This window comes from Rana temporaria, chromosome 4 (assembly GCF_905171775.1).
Source record: "Rana temporaria chromosome 4, aRanTem1.1, whole genome shotgun sequence".
Taxonomy (NCBI): Eukaryota; Metazoa; Chordata; class Amphibia; order Anura; family Ranidae; genus Rana; species Rana temporaria.
In genome coordinates, this window is record NC_053492.1 from 8,436,771 (window position 1) to 8,457,633 (window position 20,863).

The following is a 20,863-nucleotide window of genomic DNA, read 5'->3' on the forward strand; positions in this document are numbered from 1 at the left end:
TGTATCTCAGTATCTCTATATCTGTATCCCTCTCTCGCTCTGAATGTATCTCAGTATCTCTATATCTGTATCCCTCTCTCGCTCTGAATGTATCTCAGTATCTCTATATCTGTATCCCTCTCTCGCTCTGAATGTATCTCAGTATCTCTATATCTGTATCTCTCTCTCGCTCTGAATGTATCTCAGTATCTCTATTTCTCTCTCGCTCTGAATGTATCTCAGTATCTCTATATCTCTATTTCTCTCTCGCTCTGAATGTATCTCAGTATCTCTATATCTGTATCCCTCTCTCGCTCTGAATGTATCTCAGTATCTCTATATCTGTATCCCTCTCTCGCTCTGAATGTATCTCAGTATCTCTATATCTCTATTTCTCTCTCGCTCTGAATGTATCTCTATATCTGTATCCCTCTCTCGCTCTGAATGTATCTCAGTATCTCTATATCTGTATCTCTCTCTCGCTCTGAATGTATCTCAGTATCTCTATATCTGTATCTCTCTCTCGCTCTGAATGTATCTCAGTATCTCTATATCTGTATCCCTCTCTCGCTCTGAATGTATCTCAGTATCTCTATATCTGTATCCCTCTCTCGTTCTGAATGTATCTCAGTATCTCTATATCTGTATCTCTCTCTCGCTCTGAATGTATCTCAGTATCTCTATATCTGTATCCCTCTCTCGCTCTGAATGTATCTCAGTATCTCTATATCTGTATCTCTCTCTCGCTCTGAATGTATCTCAGTATCTCTATATCTGTATCCCTCTCTCGCTCTGAATGTATCTCAGTATCTCTATATCTGTATCCCTCTCTCGCTCTGAATGTATCTCAGTATCTCTATATCTGTATCCCTCTCTCGCTCTGAATGTATCTCAGTATCTCTATATCTGTATCCCTCTCTCGCTCTGAATGTATCTCAGTATCTCTATATCTGTATCTCTCTCTCGCTCTGAATGTATCTCAGTATCTCTATATCTGTATCTCTCTCTCTCGCTCTGAATGTATCTCAGTATCTCTATATCTGTATCCCTCTCTCGCTCTGAATGTATCTCAGTATCTCTATATCTGTATCCCTCTCTCGCTCTGAATGTATCTCAGTATCTCTATATCTGTATCCCTCTCTCGCTCTGAATGTATCTCAGTATCTCTATATCTGTATCCCTCTCTCGCTCTGAATGTATCTCAGTATCTCTATATCTGTATCCCTCTCTCGCTCTGAATGTATCTCAGTATCTCTATATCTGTATCCCTCTCTCGCTCTGAATGTATCTCAGTATCTCTATATCTGTATCCCTCTCTCGCTCTGAATGTATCTCAGTATCTCTATATCTGTATCCCTCTCTCGCTCTGAATGTATCTCAGTATCTCTATATCTGTATCCCTCTCTCGCTCTGAATGTATCTCAGTATCTCTATATCTGTATCCCTCTCTCGCTCTGAATGTATCTCAGTATCTCTATATCTGTATCCCTCTCTCGCTCTGAATGTATCTCAGTATCTCTATATCTGTATCCCTCTCTCGCTCTGAATGTATCTCAGTATCTCTATATCTGTATCTCTCTCTCGCTCTGAATGTATCTCAGTATCTCTATATCTGTATCCCTCTCTCGCTCTGAATGTATCTCAGTATCTCTATATCTGTATCCCTCTCTCGCTCTGAATGTATCTCAGTATCTCTATATCTGTATCCCTCTCTCGCTCTGAATGTATCTCAGTATCTCTATATCTGTATTTCTCTCTCGCTCTGAATGTATCTCAGTATCTCTATATCTCTATTTCTCTCTCGCTCTGAATGTATCTCAGTATCTCTATATCTCTATTTCTCTCTCGCTCTGAATGTATCTCAGTATCTCTATATCTCTATTTCTCTCTCGCTCTGAATGTATCTCAGTATCTCTATATCTCTATTTCTCTCTCGCTCTGAATGTATCTCAGTATCTCTATATCTCTATTTCTCTCTCGCTCTGAATGTATCTCAGTATCTCTATATCTGTATCTCTCTCTCGCTCTGAATGTATCTCAGTATCTCTATATCTGTATATCTCTCTCGCTCTGAATGTATCTCAGTATCTCTATATCTCTATTTCTCTCTCGCTCTGAATGTATCTCAGTATCTCTATATCTCTATTTCTCTCTCGCTCTGAATGTATCTCAGTATCTCTATATCTCTATTTCTCTCTCGCTCTGAATGTATCTCAGTATCTCTATATCTGTATCCCTCTCTCGCTCTGAATGTATCTCAGTATCTCTATATCTGTATCCCTCTCTCGCTCTGAATGTATCTCAGTATCTCTATTTCTCTCTCGCTCTGAATGTGTCTCTCTCTCTCTCCCCCCCCGCTCCGTGTATGCTAATACGTCACTTCCGTCACAATTTGTGATGGGTTCACTGAAGGGTAGTGTCGTAAATCCCCTGGAACGCATCGCACTTGCAGTTGGAACGCATTGCGCATGCGCAGTTGTCCGCCACGTGACTTCCGCAGCATTCTACGATAGGCAGCAGAATGTGACACTGCACCGGCCCTCCCCCAACTCTGTTTGCTCCGTGCCTCTCTGGACGGGGAACACAGCTCAGGAAAGTGACCAGGGGATTACAGGCTGATATAACCCAGTCCCGGCCCTACTCTGGACCAATCAGTGAGCAGTATGGGTGGAGGAATGGATTTAGTGTTAATGACCCACCTGTGCTGATCTCTGTAGGAGTGTCCTCCTCTATAAATGTCCCCGTTATTCCATCCTCCTCCATAGACTGCTGATCATCCCTCACATACCTCTCTTCTTCTTCTGATTTCACCTCAAATTCTATATCGATTGGATCTCCACTCTAAATCAAGAGAATGAGAGAGAATATCATCTGTAAGATATAATCTTTATTATTGTGACATCACATAAGAAAGTACACACATTGTCTCCACAGGTCCATGTTCTAGATGCTCCGTCCCACCAACCTTGTAACCGTGAGGGATGGTGTGACCTTCCTGTGTGGAATCCCGGGAATACAGAGGACGGGGACATCTCTCTGATGGGTTCCTGGTATTAGGTGGCTCCATCATATCCTTGTGTCCTTCTAAAAACTCCTCCATCACTCCATACTCCTCATCCTCCTCTTTATACTCTTCTTTAACAACAATATTATCATCCCTGAGGTTTCCACTCTGAATATATAATAAAACATTCATTGTAACAAACATGCTGTGTATAAATCAGAACTACCAATAATTGTCACTCATCTACCTGATGATGGTGGGGGATGGTGTGATCTTCCTGTGTGGAATCCCGGGAATACAGAGGACGGGGACATCTCTCTGGTGGGTTTCTGTAGCTGGATGACTCCACCATGGTGTCCTGGTACAGATCTTTGTGTTCTTTTAGAGACTCTGACTCCTCCATCACCCCATCCTCATCATCCTCCTGTTTTATCTCTTCCTTAACCTCAACTTTAGAATCTCTCAGGTCTCCACTCTGAATATAGAATAAAAATGACATCAATGGTAACAATGCAGATAATGTACAGATCCTAATGTTACTATCAGTGATTGTTCCTCATCTACCTGATGATGGTGAGGGATGGTGTGACCTTCCTGTGTGGAATTCCGGGAATACAGAGGACGGGGACATCTCTCTGGTGGGTTCCCATTACTGGATCCATCTGTAGGAAACACACACACTGACTGAATACATTGGCCCAGATTCACAAAGCACTTACGCAGACGTATAACAAGTTACACCGACGTAAGTGCAAATGTGCGCCATCGTATCTGTGCGCCAGACCCACAAACAGATATGCGCCAAAAACCAGGCTACACCCCGCCGACGTAGCTTGCTTACGCCGGCGTAGGGTGGGTGCACATTTAGGCTGGGTGCATGGTGCCGCTCCCATTGATTAGCCATTCAAACATGCAAATGAGGGAAATACAGCGATTCACGAACCTGCGTGCACCCGACGCAGACTACGCGAGGTGCGCGTAAGTTGTACGTCCGGCGTAAAGTTATTCCCCATAAAGGAGGTGCAACCCAGCAACAGACATGCAAAGGTCTGCATCAGGGGTACACAAGCCGGCGTATTTTACGTTGGACGTGTGTCTGGCTGGGCGTAGATTACGTTCACGCCGTACGGAGTAATCCAACGTAGCTTAGGCAGTTGTGCCCAGGCGCGGGGGGGTGTGCGCATGCGCAGTTCGTGATATGTACCTGTCTGGCGCTCGGCCCATCATTTGCATGGGGTCACACCTCATTTGCATGGGTCACGCCCACTTCCACCTACGCCGGCGTACGCCTACGAAACCCACGCCACTCTGGCGCATCGTTGGAAGCACTGGCTTGCTGAATTCAATGCTTGCCTCTCTGCGCTGCGTTGGCGTAGCGTACAGCGGTTACTCTACGGCGGCTTAATGTGCGCCTTGCTCTCTGTGAATATGGGCCACTGTTTCTATGTGTTTATCAGATGATGGGGGATCTAGGTGGAGCCTCCGTACTGCTCTCTCCTTTACAATAAAGTCTCCTCTTACCCGGTGATGTGAGGGGCGGCTGATTGTCCATCATGACGTCCTTGTAGAGATCCTTGTGTCCTTCTAAATACTCCCACTCCTCCATGGAGAAATAGACAGTGACATCCTGACACCTTATAGGAACCTGACACACACAATGATACAGTCACCATCCAGACACATAGTTACATAGTTAGTCTAGTTAAAAAAAAGAAACAAGTCCATCCAGTTCAACCAACATAGAAAAAAAAAGAAAACACACACACAAATAGAAAACCATATATACAGTCCTATACCCACAGTTGATCCAGAGGAACAAGAAAAAGATAAAAAAGAGCATGATCCAATTTGCTCCAACTGGGGAATTTTTTCCCCCCTGATCCCCTGAGAGGCAATATACGATACTCCCTGGATGAACTTTACCTATCCAGTTATATTCTGTACATTTAGGAAAGAATCGAGTTCTTTCTTAAAGCAATCTACTGAATCTGGACAGAACTAGACATGTGCATTCGTTTTCGTTAGAATGCATTTTCGTCCGAAAATCTGTTTTTTTCGTTATCGTTTTAACAAACGATAACGAAAGTGCAAGAAACGAAAACCCAAAGATCCGACATAAAAAATGCTTTATTTTCGTTGCGGTAAAAATTCGATATAGAGAGATTCGACATTATAGGGAAAAGATTCGACATCATAGAGAAAAGATTAGACACTATAGAAATAATAGATTCGACATTACAGAGAATAGATTTCGATTTATGAGAAAATAGATTCGACATTATAGAGAATAGATTCGACATTATTACTAGTCATACAACATTAGAATTCTTGTAGGCGGAACATTCGAACGGAAATGTACGATTCGATGTAACGATTCAACGTTCCGTCTAATATTTTTTTGACCATTAGACAGACACCAACAAAGATTCGACGTTCCGTCGAATATTCTTTTGACCATTCGACAGAAACCAAGTATTATTGGATTTTCGGACGAAAGCTATTCCCCAACGAAAAACGAAATAAATCAAAACGATTTTCGGGAGTAACTAAATAAATTTATTTTCCAAACAAAAACGAAACAAAATATTCCAGTCTGCACATGTCTAGACAGAACCACCTCTGCAGGGAGACTTTTCCACATTTTCACAGCTCTTACTGTGAAGAAACCTTTCTGTAGTTGGAGATTAAATCTATTTTCCACCAGATGAAAAGAGTGCCCCCTTGTCCTCTGTGATGATCTTAAGGTGAATAACTCTACACCAAGTTCACTATATGGACCTCTTATGTATTTATACATGGAGAGCATATCCTCTTTATGTATTTATACATGGAGATCATGTCCCCCCCTTATGTATTTATATGTGCTTCTTCTTGAGCCACTCCTATGTTGTCTTGGCGGTATGCTTTGGGTAGTTTTGATGCTGGAAAACCCATCCATGACCCATCTTCGGTGTTCTGGCTGAGGGAAGAAGGTTCTCATCCAAGATTTTACAATACATGGCCTCGTTCATTGGCCCCTCAATGCAGCAAAGTTGGCCTGTACCTTTAGCAGAGAAACCACCAAAGAATAATGGGCCAGATTCACAAAAGGGATACGACGGCGTTTCTACTGATACGCCGTCGTATCTCTCAGAGTATCTATGCGACTGATTCATAGAATCAGTTACGCATAGAGATCCATAAGATCCGACAGGTGTAATTGTTTTACACTGTCGGATCTTAGGATGCAGTACCGAGGCTGCGCTGGGGGGAGTTCGCGTCGTAAACCAGCGTCGGGTATGCAAATTAGGAGTTACGGCGATCCACAACGGATTTTCGCGTTCGCTACGTCGCCGCTAGTCTAGTTAGTTGTCGTTTTTGGTGCCCTAACTTTACACAGCAATCGTATTGCTGTATAAAGTATGGCCGTCGTTCCCGCGTCGAAATTAAAAAATGAACGTCGTTTGCGTAACACGTCCGGGAATACGGAAGTACGCTATGCGCGTCGCCGTTCGAAAAAATGACGTCATGGCGCGCAAAGCACGGCGGGAATTGCGCAACTGAGCATGCGCAGTAGGTCCGGCGCGGGAGCACGCCTAATTTAAATGGCACACGCCCATTTGAATTGGCCCGCCTTGCGCCGGAGGCCGCCGGTGTAGTTTTCATCGCAAGTGCTCTGTGAATCAGGCACTTGCGATGAAAACTTGCGGCGGTGTAACGTATCTACGATACGTTACGCCGCCGCTCACCTACGTGAATCTGGCCCATTGTTTCCACCTCCATGCTGTAGGGAAATGACCCTGTGTCTGTTACTGGATAATGTCCCAGAATTCCCGGCACCGCTCACCTCTCCTTGATGATCTCTCAGGCGACTTCTGTTTTTTTTCCCTCGAATCTATCAGGTAGGGAAGTTGTGGCAATGCGATGCTCAAATGATCTCCAGACTTCCCAAAAGGAAAACTCGAAATATGAGCATAAAAATTATGTCATGTGACCTCCCAGTCAGGTCTCTATGTATTAAAGGCCCACTTCAGACTGAACTATAATTTACTCACACAGGGCCTCCCACTATATAGCGTCATTACATACAACACGTGACAAACAGTCCTACTTTGCAGTGGCATACCAAAGGGGGGTCAGTCTGTCCCGGATGCCACACACTGGGGGGTGTCAGGCCGGCATCGCCCGCTGTGACAGCTTTAATTTGAATTGCTGTGTGCTCGCCATCACACAAAGTCCCGCCTCCTGGTTTGGCTCCTTTGATAGACAGCACACGTGTCCAATGCCGGGACATGTGCTGCCCATCATAGGTAGGAGCCGATCCAGGAGGCGGGACCTTGTGGGATGGCGGGTGCCCAGCAATTCATTGAGGCTGCATAGATGGGCACTGATCAGGCTGCATTGCTGGGCACTGGTCAGGCTAAATAGATGGGCACTGGTCAGGCTGAATAGATGGGCACAGCTGAGCCCTGCATTCTTCATGTAACGCACTTCTGAACTCTGCACTCTCTAAGTAGCGCACTCCAGAGCTCTGCACTCTACAAGTAGCGCACTCCAGAGCTCTGCACTCTACAAGTAGCGCACTCCCAAGCTCTGCACTCTACAAGTAGCACACTCCCAAGCTCTGCACTCTACAAGTAGCGCACTCCAGAGCTCTGCACTCTACAAGTAGCGCACTCCAGAGCTCTGCACTCTACAAGTAGCGCACTCCAGAGCTCTGCACTCTACAAGTAGCGCACTCCCAAGCTCTGCACTCTACAAGTAGCACACTCCAGAGCTCTGCACTCTACAAGTAGCACACTCCAGAGCTCTGCACTCTACAAGTAGCGCACTCCAGAGCTCTGCACTCTACAAGTAGCGCACTCCAGAGCTCTGCACTCTACAAGTAGCGCACTCCAGAGCTCTGCACGCTACAAGTAGCACACTCCAGATCTTTGTACCCTCTAAGTAGCACACTCCAGAGCTCTGCACTCTACAAGTAGCGCACTCCAGAGCTCTGCACTCTACAAGTAGCGCACTCCAGAGCTCTGCACTCTCTAAGTTGCGCACTCCAGAGCTCTGCACTCTACAAGTAGCGCTCTGCACTCTCTAAGTAGCGCACTCCAGAGCTCTGCACTCTACAAGTAGCGCTCTGCACTCTCTAAGTAGCGCACTCCAGAGCTCTGCACTCTACAAGTAGCGCTCTGCACTCTCTAAGTAGCGCACTCCAGATCTTTGTACCCTCTAAGTAGCGCACTCCAGAGCTCTGCACTCTCTAAGTAGCGCACTCCAGAGCTCTGCACTCTCTAAGTAGCGCACTCCTGAATTTTGCACTCTATCTTATCTTCTTTGTTAGTCATATGGCAAGAAATTCTAAGTATCTTTTTTTTTATCTCATGGACAAAATGTGAGAAATAACATATATATCATACAATCATTCCATAAACACACACCACATATATAATTTGAGGAAAATATTCTTATAAAATAGTTAACCATTTGCCAATAAAATTTTTTTTTTTACCATTTGCCAATAAAAAATATTTTTTTTTAAAAACGTCCCCGGATTTCATTTAAAAAATCTGGTCACCTTATTGCTCAGGCAATGGGAGATTATCTCAGCATGACTTACATAATGAAGGAGATGAGGGGGAGGGGAGGAAGTCACTTAAGGTGACCATAGATACATGGAAATTCAGCTGGTTCAGCAGGGATCGGTCACATTTCCATCCATGTGTGGTCACTGCCGAATAAAAGTCACTCGATCAGCGACTGCAGCCAATAGCTTCATCACTGATCTGTGTATTCTGAGAGCGGAGGAGCGCCCCCCATTGTCAGAATACAATAGTGCAGCGGGGATGATTCCCCCATGCCCCTCCAATGTGTCAATGGGGGTAAGGATGAGCTCCGGCGTGTTCGCACAGTCCACGTGCAGAGCCCACCAGGAAGTCGGCACTGCGTTGTGCTAATCACAGGCAGGAAGACATTGTCCCGATGCGCGGCTGCAGAGATCGGGAAATGTCTCACTGCCTCTGATTAGAGCAGCGCGGTGCCGTCTTCCTGGTGGGCTCTGCACGTGGACTGTCACTTCAGCTTTTTTCACTCATCCCGCTGGCTGAATGATGAAACTGAACCATGTATGGCCAGCTTTGGAAGCAAGATATATTAATCATCAACTGATCCCCTGAAGGGGTTAATTTATGTATATTACCTTCTCTGCCGCCAGTTCCAGAAATGTCTGCGTTCTACTCCCTCCTGAAATATCCTTTGTGTACCTGACATTACTTCGTATTTGCGTTCCATAGAGACTTCCTGTCTGGGTAGAAGTGAGATCACCACCTTGTGGAGCTCAGAGGAACTGCAGAAACATCTCATCGGTTGAACACATTCTTGTGCTGTGTGTATGTATGTTCTGTATATCCTTATAGATGGGTCATCTCCACTCCCACCAAGGGGGATAGAAATATATTACTGCTCGGGGGAGACATTTTGGCAACTTTGATTTTGCAGTAAAATTGATGTGAGATTTAGTCATGTAGAACAGTGGTACCCACTCCCCAACCTTTTTGGCACCGGGGACCGGCGTCGTTGAAGAAAATTGTGCCAAGGCCTGGGGGGGTGTATGCACCTTTTCGCGGGCAATGGCTGGTGTTAGCACTTCAATCATCCCGGCACCATGATTGATATGGTGTCAGGATGATTGAAGCGCATTATTTCTATTATTATATTGTAATATACAATGAAATAGTTCAACTCACCATAATGCAGAATGAGCCAGAGTGTCACTTGCCACGTCACCTGCCACCAGATACGGATTGTCACTTGCCACATCGCCTGCCTTCATATGCAGCTTGTCACTTGCCACGTTGCCTGCCACCAGATGCTTTTTGCCACTTGCCACGTCGCCTGCCACCAGATGCGGAGAGTGCACTATGTGTAACAACTCAAATACCTACAGAAATAACTTCTACCGGACTGCTGCTGTAACAAAGGTAATGTAAAAAGGCAGAAAAATGAAACCATGCTCGTACAGAGCTTGTATATAGTCCTGCAGCAGCGCTGCAAACCCCTGGATTGCTGTGTGTGCTGTGTATAGTAACCAGATCAGAAGAATCAATGATATGTGCTCCAATCACCACAAAGAAATTCACCGCGTGGGGGGATATGGGGTCCCCTTCGGGGAAAGCACTCACCAGATGGTTAATTAAAAACCGCGTTTCAATGTAACATATCTCTGTCAGTTAGTTGATTGGATCAGCATACCGCTCTATCTCCTTGATCACCGTGTAATTTTCACTCTCCAGATAATGGCAGTTACATAAGGGAAGGAAAAATCCACATAGCGCAATATAGTTTTGATAAAATGTAATATCACCCAAAAAAACATATATGATATGTTGATATTAAATTTTATCAAAACTATATTGCGCTATGTGGATTTTTCCTTCCCTTATGTAACTGCCATTATCTGGAGAGTGAAATTATCTTGTCAAAAACTGTTTCCTGTTCTTCTTACTTTTTGACACTGAATTTGGGGTTCCCCTTGTTAAAGGGGGCTTCCAGATTCTGATAAGCCCTCCGCCTGCAGACCCCCACAACCACCGGGCTAGGGATTTCAGTAAGAGGCTTTGGGATAGGGAGGCGCATGTTGAGGCCATGTGGCCTAGTATGGTTCAGGAGGGGGACGCTCACTCATCCCCCCCCTTTTCCTGACCTGCCGGGCTGCATGCTCAGATAAGTGTCTGTTATGGATTTTGAAGGGATCCCGACCCGTTCTTTTTTTGGACTGGGGGGACCCCATGCATTTTTTTCCTTTCTTTTTTAATAGCTGGGTGCCGGAAATTGTACCCACAAGTCATTTGAAATTGGATTTGAGTTTTTTTTTTGCTGTAGCATGTTCTATATATGCTACAGATGTGCCACTTTACAGGCACATTAAGGGGACCCCCCAGGCACGACATTTAAAGGAATTTCTAATTTTCATTGTTGCACTTTAGGCATCATTAAAATCACTTGAGAAAAAAACGATAATTAAAAAAAAAAATCTTACCCATACCCCCTTTATGGCCAATTAATTGCATATGGGCACTTTTGATATTTCCTGTTTGGGTCCCATAGACTTCAATGCGATGAGGGGAAGAGGTAGTGAGCAGAGGGATAGGGAGGTGATGAGGGAAAGAGGGAGTGAGGAGAGGGATGGGGAGGCGATGAGGTGGAGAGGGAGTGAGGAGAGGGATGGGGAGGCGATGAGAAGAAGAGGGAGTGAGGAGAGGGATGGGGAGGCGATGAGAAGAAGAGGGAGTGAGGAGAGGGATGGGGAGGCGATGAGGGGAAGAGGAAGTGAGGAGAGGGATGGGGAGGCGATGAGAAGAAGAAGAGGGAGTGAGGAGAGGGATGGGGAGGCGATGAGAAGAAGAAGAGGGAGTGAGGAGAGGGATGGGGAGGCGATAAGAAGAGGGAGTGAGGAGAGGGATGGGGAGGCGATGAGGGGAAGAGGGAGTGAGGAGAGGCAATGAGGGGAAGAGGGATGGGGAGGCGATGAGGGATGGGGAGGAATGATAAGGGGAAGAGGGAGTGAGGAGATGGATGGGGAGCTGATGAGAAGAAGAGGGATGAGGAGAGGAATGGGGAGGCGATGAGAAGAAGAGGGAGTGAGGAGAGGGATGGGGAGGCGATGAGGGGAAGAAGGAGTGAGGAGAGGGATGGGGAGGAATGATAAGGGGAAGCGGGAGTGAGGAGAGGGATGGGGAGGTGATGAGGGGAAGAGGGAGTGAGGAGAGGGATGGGGAGGCGATGAGAAGAAGAGGGAGTGAAGAGAGGGATGGGGAGGCGATGAGAAGAAGAGGGAGTGAAGAGAGGGATGGGGAGGCGATGAGGGGAAGAGGAAGTGAGGAGAGGGGAGGCGATGAGGGGAAGAGGGAGTGAGGAGAGGGATGGGAAGGTGATGAGGGAGTGAGGAGAGGGATGGGGAGGCGATGAGAGGAAGAGGGAGTGAGCAGAGGGATGGAGAGGTAATGGGGAAGAGGGAGTGAGGAGATGGATGCGGAGGTGATGAGGGAGCGAGGAGAGGGATGGGGAGGTGATGAGGGGAGGTGGCAGTGAGAAGGTAATTGGAGGGAAAGGAGGATGGGAGGGTGAAGAAAGGGACAGCATAAACACCCAAAGTCAATAGTACAAAGATTGACAGTAGATATGTACTAGGGCCCCTGATGACTTTTATACAATCCCCACACACAGGGCCCCTGATGATTCTCATACAACCCCCACACACAGGGCCCCTGATGATTCTCATACAACCCCCACACACAGGGCCCCTGATGATTCTCATACAACCCCCACACACAGGGCCCCTGATGACTTTCATACAACCCCCACACACAGGGCCCCTGATGATTGTCATACAACCCCCACACACAGGGGCCCTGATGATTCTCATACAACCCCCACACCCCCGATGACTCTCATACAACCACCACACATAGGCCCCTGATGACTCTCATACAACCCCCACACACAGGGCCCCTGATGACTCTCATACAACCCCCACACACAGGGCCCCTGATGACTTTCATACAACCCCCACACACAGGCCCCCTGATGATTCTCATACAACCCCCACACACAGGGCCCCTGATGACTTTCATACAACCCCCACACACAGGGCCCCTGATGATTCTCATACAACCCCCCCATGTACAGAGCTCTCCACTCCCCTCCTCCGGGCACTACCACCTCTCAGAGGACATGATACACAATGAGAAGCAATGACTTCTACATACCTGTTAGGGATGGAGAAGTCAGGCACTCATCTCCGGACACACCAAAGGGGGAACATCAAGAGTGGAGCCCATTCCACAAACCTGATAAACTCGGAGATCAGGAAAGTCTCTGCCTGAGCCTTCTCTGATACCTACCCACTGCATGCTCATTGGCCGCTTACAGACACATGTTAGACGCTGATTGGTCACCCATTGCCTGGCCCCAAACACATTTACATGTTACACTGTGATTGTCAGGACACAGCCTGGGATAAAGACATCTCTGGACAAATAGATAAAGAGTGACTGTCCTGGCAAATGGGATACACAGTCCATACACACATCATGTTCTGTCCTCTCTACATGTTCCCTGTTGGTAACTCCACATGCAGCTAAACCCTCCTAATCTGCAATAAGACAGACTCAATGGAATCTTGAAGCTTTATTAACAAAACAGGGCGGATAAAACTATAAGGAAAAAAGAGTACATCACGGGACACAGAGCACCATAGTAATAACTATGTGGGTTGTAAGGAGCCCAGGGTTGAGCCCTCAACAGAGGAGCATTACAGGCAAGTGACCTTGTTTTTTTCTCTTCCACGAGGCTCGGGTACCATCCATTTTGGCCATTGCTTTGGCATCTTGAATGGATCCGACTGCATAGCCCCTTGATCCTGCTTAAGGATTTCCGTAACAGGGTTTCTTCTTTAGCATAGCACTTCATCAACCGTGACCAACACCTTGACACACTGGCCAAAAAAAACTGAGGTACTTCCTGTATGGGAGGGGTTATATAGAGGGGGACTTCCTGTATTTGCGTGTGCCAGTGTCCATTCACATATAGGTGACGTATAACCCACATAGTAATTACTATTGCTGCTCTGTGTCCCGTGATGTACGATAAAGACATCCATACAATCAGTGTATGAAACATACAACACACCATGAAATAAGGAGGCTGCAAATGGAAGTAAATCCATGCTCACCAGCGATGCTGCCTGTAGGGGATGCAAGTTCAGTCCACAACATGTGCTTCAGGGATGATGGGTGCTTTCCTTTCCCTCACTTCTTACAATGGAGTCTGAGCTCCCAGGATTTCCCTTTCTCAGAATGAGGGATGATGGGACATTATATTAAAGCTGAACAGCTTAACAGTTTGTGTAAAAGAGTCAATTTAATTCCAGGCTTCATCCAGTAGCCAAATTTAAGAAATATCCCTGCTGGAGGCAGAACACTCCCCGCCTGGTATCAACAGATCACACTATTTGGGTCCTCAGAAAAAAAAAAACAAGATCAGATCATAAACTGATCTGAGGAACACCTTTGTTTCCTTGTTCCTGCAAACTTTATCTGTAACCTTTCCGACTCAGCTATCCTCACTTGGAAGAGTTTTGGTGACAAGGCCATTGTGATGAAGGAATGGGTGAAGTTTTTCAGAGCACTATCAGTGGGAATTGACCTCTCATTTAGGATACAGTCACTCTCCCTATTATAAGGTTCATATTGCACAGTGCGGATGATGAAGTCTTCGGACTGCTGGAGTTCTACTGCTGAACTAATCCTGTGACAGTGGTGTTGGCATTTACAGTCAGTCATTTGTATGGGTGGCACATTTTAAAGGAATGGTCTATCTGGATAAGGTGAGTAATAGCTCAGTGACTTAGGAATATGTTAAATCTGTGGGATTTAAGCTGACTGTCTGAAGTCACTGTCCGAAGTGTTGAAATCTCAGGGTGGATTTCACCAACTTAGTCTGATCTACTAGCTCAATTCTGCCACTATGAGGATCAATCTGTTCTGTACAAGAATGCAGGACCTGTAAACCATGTTGTGTCCTTAAAGTAGTCCTAAAGGCTCAAGGTTTTCTGTGTATGAATATAAAAATCCTTCTGTGTATATCAGCCCCCCAGTACTTACCTGAGCCCCATCGCAAACCAGTGATGTGCATGGGAGCCTCAGCTCTCCGGGGACTCTCCCTCCTCATTGGCTGAGACATTGTCAATTGCAGCCAGTGAGACAATGAGAAGAGAGAGGGGGTGGGGCTGACCTGCACGCAGAGCAGTGGCTCGCTCTTGAGCCCGCTTGGGTGCCTCGATGATGTACAGGAAGACAGAACTTCAATGAGTAACACTTCCCTCACTCAGGACAGGAAACTGGCTTCTCCCCCGTGTGAGATTTCTGATGTCTGTAAAGATTAGACTTCTGTGAAAAACATTTCCCACACTCAGGACAGGAATACGGCTTCTCTCCTGTGTGAGATCGCTGATGTGTGTAAAGATGGAACTTCTGTGAAAAGCATTTCCTGCACTCAGAACAGGAATACGGCTTCTGCCCTGTGTGAGATCTCTGATGTTTGTAAAGACTGGATCTCTGTGAAAAACATTTCCCGCACTCAGGACAGGAAAAAGGCTTTTCACCCGTGTGACATCTTTGATGTTTGACAAGTTCTGATTTTTGTATGAAACATTTCCCACATTCAGGGCAGGAATACGGCTTCTCTCCTGTGTGAGATCTTTTATGCAAATTAAGACGGGATATAAAATGGAAACACTTCCAGCACTCAGTACAGGAAAACCTCTTCTCTGTTGGAAGGATGGCACCGTCCCGCACAGTCTGAGGGTCCTCAGGATAAGAGGAATACGATGGTCCGGCACCGTCCCTCACAGTCTGAGGTTCCTCAGGATAAGAGAAATACGATGGTCCGGCACCGTCCCTCACAGTCTGAGGGTCCTCAGGATAAGAGGAATACGATGGTCCGGCACCGTCCCTCACAGTCTGAGGGTCCTCAGGATAAGAGGAATACGATGGTCCGGCACCATCCCGCACAGTCTGAGGGTCCTCAGGATAAGAGGAATACGATGGTCCGGCACCGTCCCGCACAGTCTGAGGGTCCTCAGGATAAGAGGAATACGATGGTCCGGCACCGTCCCTCACAGTCTGAGGTTCCTCAGGATAAGAGGAATACGATGGTCCATCTACACTGTGTGGTGCCGGATGGACATTTGAGGTAGTCGGGTTTTCTCCTGGACTATACTGTGTGATGTCCTCATCTTCTACTTTACAGTCTGGAGACAAAGTGAGACAATCCTCTGAGGTTTTCCTCATCTCCCGTCCATCTACTAAAATAGAAATAAAAAGATTATTACTAGACATGAGCAGATTGGTTCCCCTAAACCAGGACTCCGCCCACATCAGGCAGCTTTGTCTCTGAGGATCTTACAATTCCACCATCAAGGTAACTAGTAAATGGATCCTCTGATCTCCTACCAGTTCATTTCTTTATTCATAGACCTTAGTCAGAGAGTGAGGAAACAACGAGAACTGTCTTTTATAGGAGTGACAGCCATGAGAGGATTATAGGATGAGTGTCCCCACCCCCTCTATCGCTCATTGCCATCTTCCCAGCACAAGATGTCCTGCACTTCCTTTTTTAGTCCATGATTTAGTCATAAACAACAGTGGGGCTGAGCCCCACCAGAGGTCAGAGAGTGAGGATGGGGTGGAAAACAACCGAGATGAAGACTGGACTGATCCTGAAGACCCTCATCATTGGGTTATTAACTCCTCCCTCATTATCACCTTCTGTTTAATGTTCCAAAGTTTGAGGATGTTATCACATTATTATCAACATGTGAAAGTCTGAGCACCAATCAAATTATCAGATATAAAATGTCCAGCTGGTAGAAAATGGGTGAAACAAAAGAGAAAACATATTATGTTTATATATAGCAGTGGGTAGAGGGAAGAGAGCAGAAGTCAGGACTATGTAATGTAAAACATATTGTATAACATACAGCAGGTAGGACTATATAGGATCACAATAATGTAATGTACAACACAGAGAATATAGTGTAGGGGTCAGGAGTATGTAATGTATAATATAAATGATACAGTGTAATGGTCAGGACTCATAAGATTGGTATTCAGTAATTAGTGGAAGCTTAAATGCTTACATGAGACAAGTTGCAGAGATCCCACATCGCTGCCTCCCATCTCCTGAGACTGCACTCAGTGACTTGGGTCTGAGACTATACAGACATATCCCTCCACCCGGCACAGCCAGCAAATAACAGAACAAGTAACCCTGGGATTAGTGCTCTGTCAGAGATCTTGCTAGGCCCCGGGATGGAGCAAAAGACCCAAAGCACATACCCCAGAAGCCTAGGTCGAGTTACTCTTATGGTGGAAATCAACATTTTGCTGCTAGCTGAACCCCAGAATCTCCATAAATCCAGTCTAGATACATAAATTGTGTCTGCAGCACAGAGAAAGAAGATTATCCGAGAGAAATACAGGAATACATTTCGGGGAACACAGCTCAGGAAAGTGACCGTTACTGGCTGTTTTCACCCAGTCCTTGCCCTACTCTGGACCAATCAGTGAGCAGTATGGGTGGAGGAATGTATATAGTGTTAATGACCCACCTGTGCTGATCTCTGTAGGAGTGTCCTCCTCTATAAATGTCCCCATTATTCCATCCTCCTCCATAGACTGCTGATCATCCCTCACATACCTCTCTTCTTCTTCTGCTTTCACCTCAACTTTTATATCTATCAGATCTTCACCCTAAACCAAGAAAATTATAGAAGAGGTCATCTGTAAAACATAAGCTTTGATATTGTGACATCACATTTAAAAAAATTAACACATCACTTCAACGAGTCCATTTTCTAGATGCCACTTACCTTGTAGGGGTGAGGGATGGTGTGACCTTCCTGTGTGGAATCCTGGGAATACAGAGGACGGGGACATCTCTCTGGTGGGTTCCTGGTATTAGGTGGCTCCATCATATCCTTGGGTAGTTCTAAAAACTCCTCCATCACTCCATACTCCTCATCCTCCTCTTTATGGTCTTCTTTAAGAACAATATTATCATCCCCGAGGTTTCTATTCTGAAAGATATAATAAAACATTCATTGTAACAAATAGGATTTTGTATAAATTATAACTACCTATAATTGTTATTCATCTACCTGATAATGTTTTGCATAGTTGTGATCTTCCTGTGTGGAATCCCGGGAATACAGAGGACGGGGACATCTCTCTGGTGGGTTCCTGGTATTAGGTGGCTCCATCATATCCGTGTGTCCTTCTGAAAACTCCTCCATCACTCCATACTCCTCATCCTCCTCTTTGACAACAATTGTATAATCCCTGAGGTTTCCACTCTGAATATATAATAAAACATTAATTGTAACAAACATGCTGTGTTATAAATCATAACTATCAGTAATTGTTCCTCATCTACCTGATGATGGTGGGGGATGGTGTGACCTTCCTGTGTGGAATCCCGGGAATACAGAGGACGGGGACATCTCTCTGGTGGGTTCCCATTACTGGATCCATCTGTAGGAAACACACACACTGACTGAATACATTGTTTCTATGTGTTTATCAGATGATGGGGGATCTAGGTGGAGCCTCCGTACTGCTCTCTCCTTTACAATAAAGTCTCCTCTTACCCGGTGATGTGAGGGGCGGCTGATTGTCCATCATGACGTCCTTGTAGAGATCCTTGTGTCCTTCTAAATACTCCCACTCCTCCATGGAGAAATAGACAGTGACATCCTGACACCTTATAGGAACCTGACACACACAATGATACAGTCACCATCCAGACACATCCCTTGTCTGTTACTGGATAATGTCCCAGAATTCCCAGAATCCTCCTCACCTCTCCTGTCAGCAGCTCCATCATCTTCTTGGTGACTTCCAGAATCTTCTCCATGTTGTGTCTCTCAGGTTTTAGGGAGTCACATGGAGGCACTGTGATGGTCATGTGATCTCCAGACTTCACAAGAGGAAATCTCTGTATTGAGGAACCAATAGGAATATCATGTTAGACTCCCAGAATCCTCCTCACCTTTCAGTTGAGTTATGTGTTTTATTAATAGAGATGAGAGTGATGTCATGTGACCTCCCAGAATCCTCCTCACCTCTCCGGTCAGCAGGTAGATGATCTTGAAGGTGAGGTTTAGTATCTTCTCAGTCATGTGACTCCAGTACTCCATCCTCATTGGTGTCGTCATTTGATGTCTACAGGTCTCCTTGTAGACGGATAACTTTGGGAGATGAAAGTAAGAATTATTTGGATGGTATTGGTCACACAATAATAGGATGTGGATATAAGCGGGGTAATATAAGGATTGCTGTACATTTAAGAACTACTGCCCCCATGGGAACACATTTAGTCTGGACTGTTTAATGTGTGTTACATCTTGGAGGACCCGGGACCCTCTTGCCCTGTTGAATCAGATATTTCCTTTTCTCTGTTGAGTTTTCTTTCTTAAATGGTTTGCAGCTGAAACAGAACTCCTCTAAAAACAAGTGCTTACCAACGAGTGAAGGAATTCCCTTCTTCATCTTACTTGATGTTCAGGAAACATATCACATGAACACTGAGACAATGAGATGGCTAAGATTGCCACTTCTATGAGGTCTTAAAAATAGGTCCGGGTGGAGTGGGAGGACCATAATAGAACCAGAGACCCACAACCTTCCGCAGAGTCCCCTGAGCCCTCCAGCCCCCTATTCCCTAAGAGCCCTGCAGCCTGACTATCCCCTCAAGGGTACCAGAGTCCCTCAGCTACATTACCCCTTCAGAAGCCCCTAAAGTCTTGCAGCTTTACTAAAAAAAAAAACGATTTAAATGGCTGTTTTTTTCAGGAGCAGTGATTTTAATAGTGCTTAAAGTGAAACAATAAAAATAAAATATTCCTTTTAATATTGTGACTGGGGGGGTCCCTTAGTCTGCCTGTAAAGTGGCGCATCTGTCTGATGTGTTTTACAGTGCTGCAGTAAAATAAAAATTTTAAAAGGAAAAAAAAATCATTTCAAATTGCTCACGGCTGTAATGTATTGTCGGCTCCTCGTAATATAGATAAAAATCAATGAAAACATTGGCGTGGTCCCCCCCCCCAAGTCCATACCAGTAACTTTGGGTCTGGTATGGATATTAAGGGGAACGCCACGCCAAAATAACAAAACAGCATGGGGTGAGCGAGCCCCCCTTCCTGAACCATACCAGGCCACCTGCCCTCAACATGGGGAGGGTGCTTTGGGGTCCAAAGGGCCTTGTCCACACAACCCTGGCCATTGGTTGTGGGGTCTGCGGGCGGGGGCTTACCGGAATCTGAAAGCCCCTTTAACATGGGGACTCCAAAGCCCCCTCCCCATGTTGAGGGCAGGTGGCCTGGTATGGTTCAGGAAGGGGGGCTCGCTCACCCCATGCTGTTTTGTTATTTTGGCGTGGCGTTCCCCTTAATATCCATACCAGACCCGAAGTTACTGGTATGGACATTACAGCAATGTGAGCAATTTGAAATGATTTTTTTTCCTTCCCCCCTCCTGGTATGGTTCAGGAGGGGGGGGGAGGAGTTCGCTAATCCCCCCTATCCTGGGATGCCAGGCTGCTTGCTCGGATAAGGGTCTGGTGTGGATTTGAGGGGGGGGGGGGGGGGCACGACCATTTTTTTTTAAATCTTTGTGTGGAGCTTCCCTTAAAATCTATGCCAGACCCAAAGGTCCTGGTATGGACTGAGGGGGAACACTTGCCGTTTTTTCCCTTAATTCTGTCATTAGGGTTCCCCCTAACCACTTCAATACACTGTATTATATACTGTACACTGATTGCACTACATACAGCATTATAGTGTGGGGTGTGGACCCTGCCTTTGGCCAATCATGGCTCTCATAGCAGAATGCACTGTGATTGGCCAAAGCATTCAGGTCAGGTACATTCTTTGGGCAATCATCAGACATCAATGCACTGCGATCTCGCAGTGCATTATGGGGCATTCCGCGGCAGTCAAATTTGCCGAGAACGCCCCATAATGTTCAGTATTCGCCGAACACCCGATGTTCGAGTCGAACTTACATTCAACTCGAACATCAGGACCATCTCTATCTATTTATTGTCAGTGATGTTTGTTTAGAGGAACATATTATTAGAATTTATCTCCAAAATGAAGAGAATGTTCCGGCCCTGTAAGTGGGAAATGTTCTGCCCCTGAAGGGGTAAATCTAGATTTCCACACTATATATGTGTGTATCATCATCTGCTGGAGATAAAAGACGTCACAGTGACTATGGAGGAAGAGGACGGACATGACGGGGTTACTGGGTGTAAATAGAAAATAAGATCTTATTACCTCCTCTCCTGCCA

At 45.8% G+C, this 20,863-nt stretch overlaps 1 protein-coding gene across 1 annotated transcript in view; it reads right to left on the minus strand.

Moving 5' to 3' along the window:
* LOC120935486 (zinc finger protein OZF-like) overlaps positions 1-14,627 on the minus strand; it is a gene marked incomplete at its 3' end in the record, with an annotated part of 39,143 nt that extends 24,516 nt beyond the window's left edge. Inside the window, exons 1-2 of the mRNA XM_040347537.1 lie at positions 14,617-14,627; positions 14,021-14,260 (exon numbers count right to left, since the gene is read on the minus strand). Coding sequence (XP_040203471.1) covers positions 14,021-14,260; positions 14,617-14,627 — 251 coding nt within the window. The remainder of the gene's footprint in view (positions 1-14,020; positions 14,261-14,616) is intronic.
* Between the last annotated feature and the right edge of the window lie 6,236 nt (positions 14,628-20,863).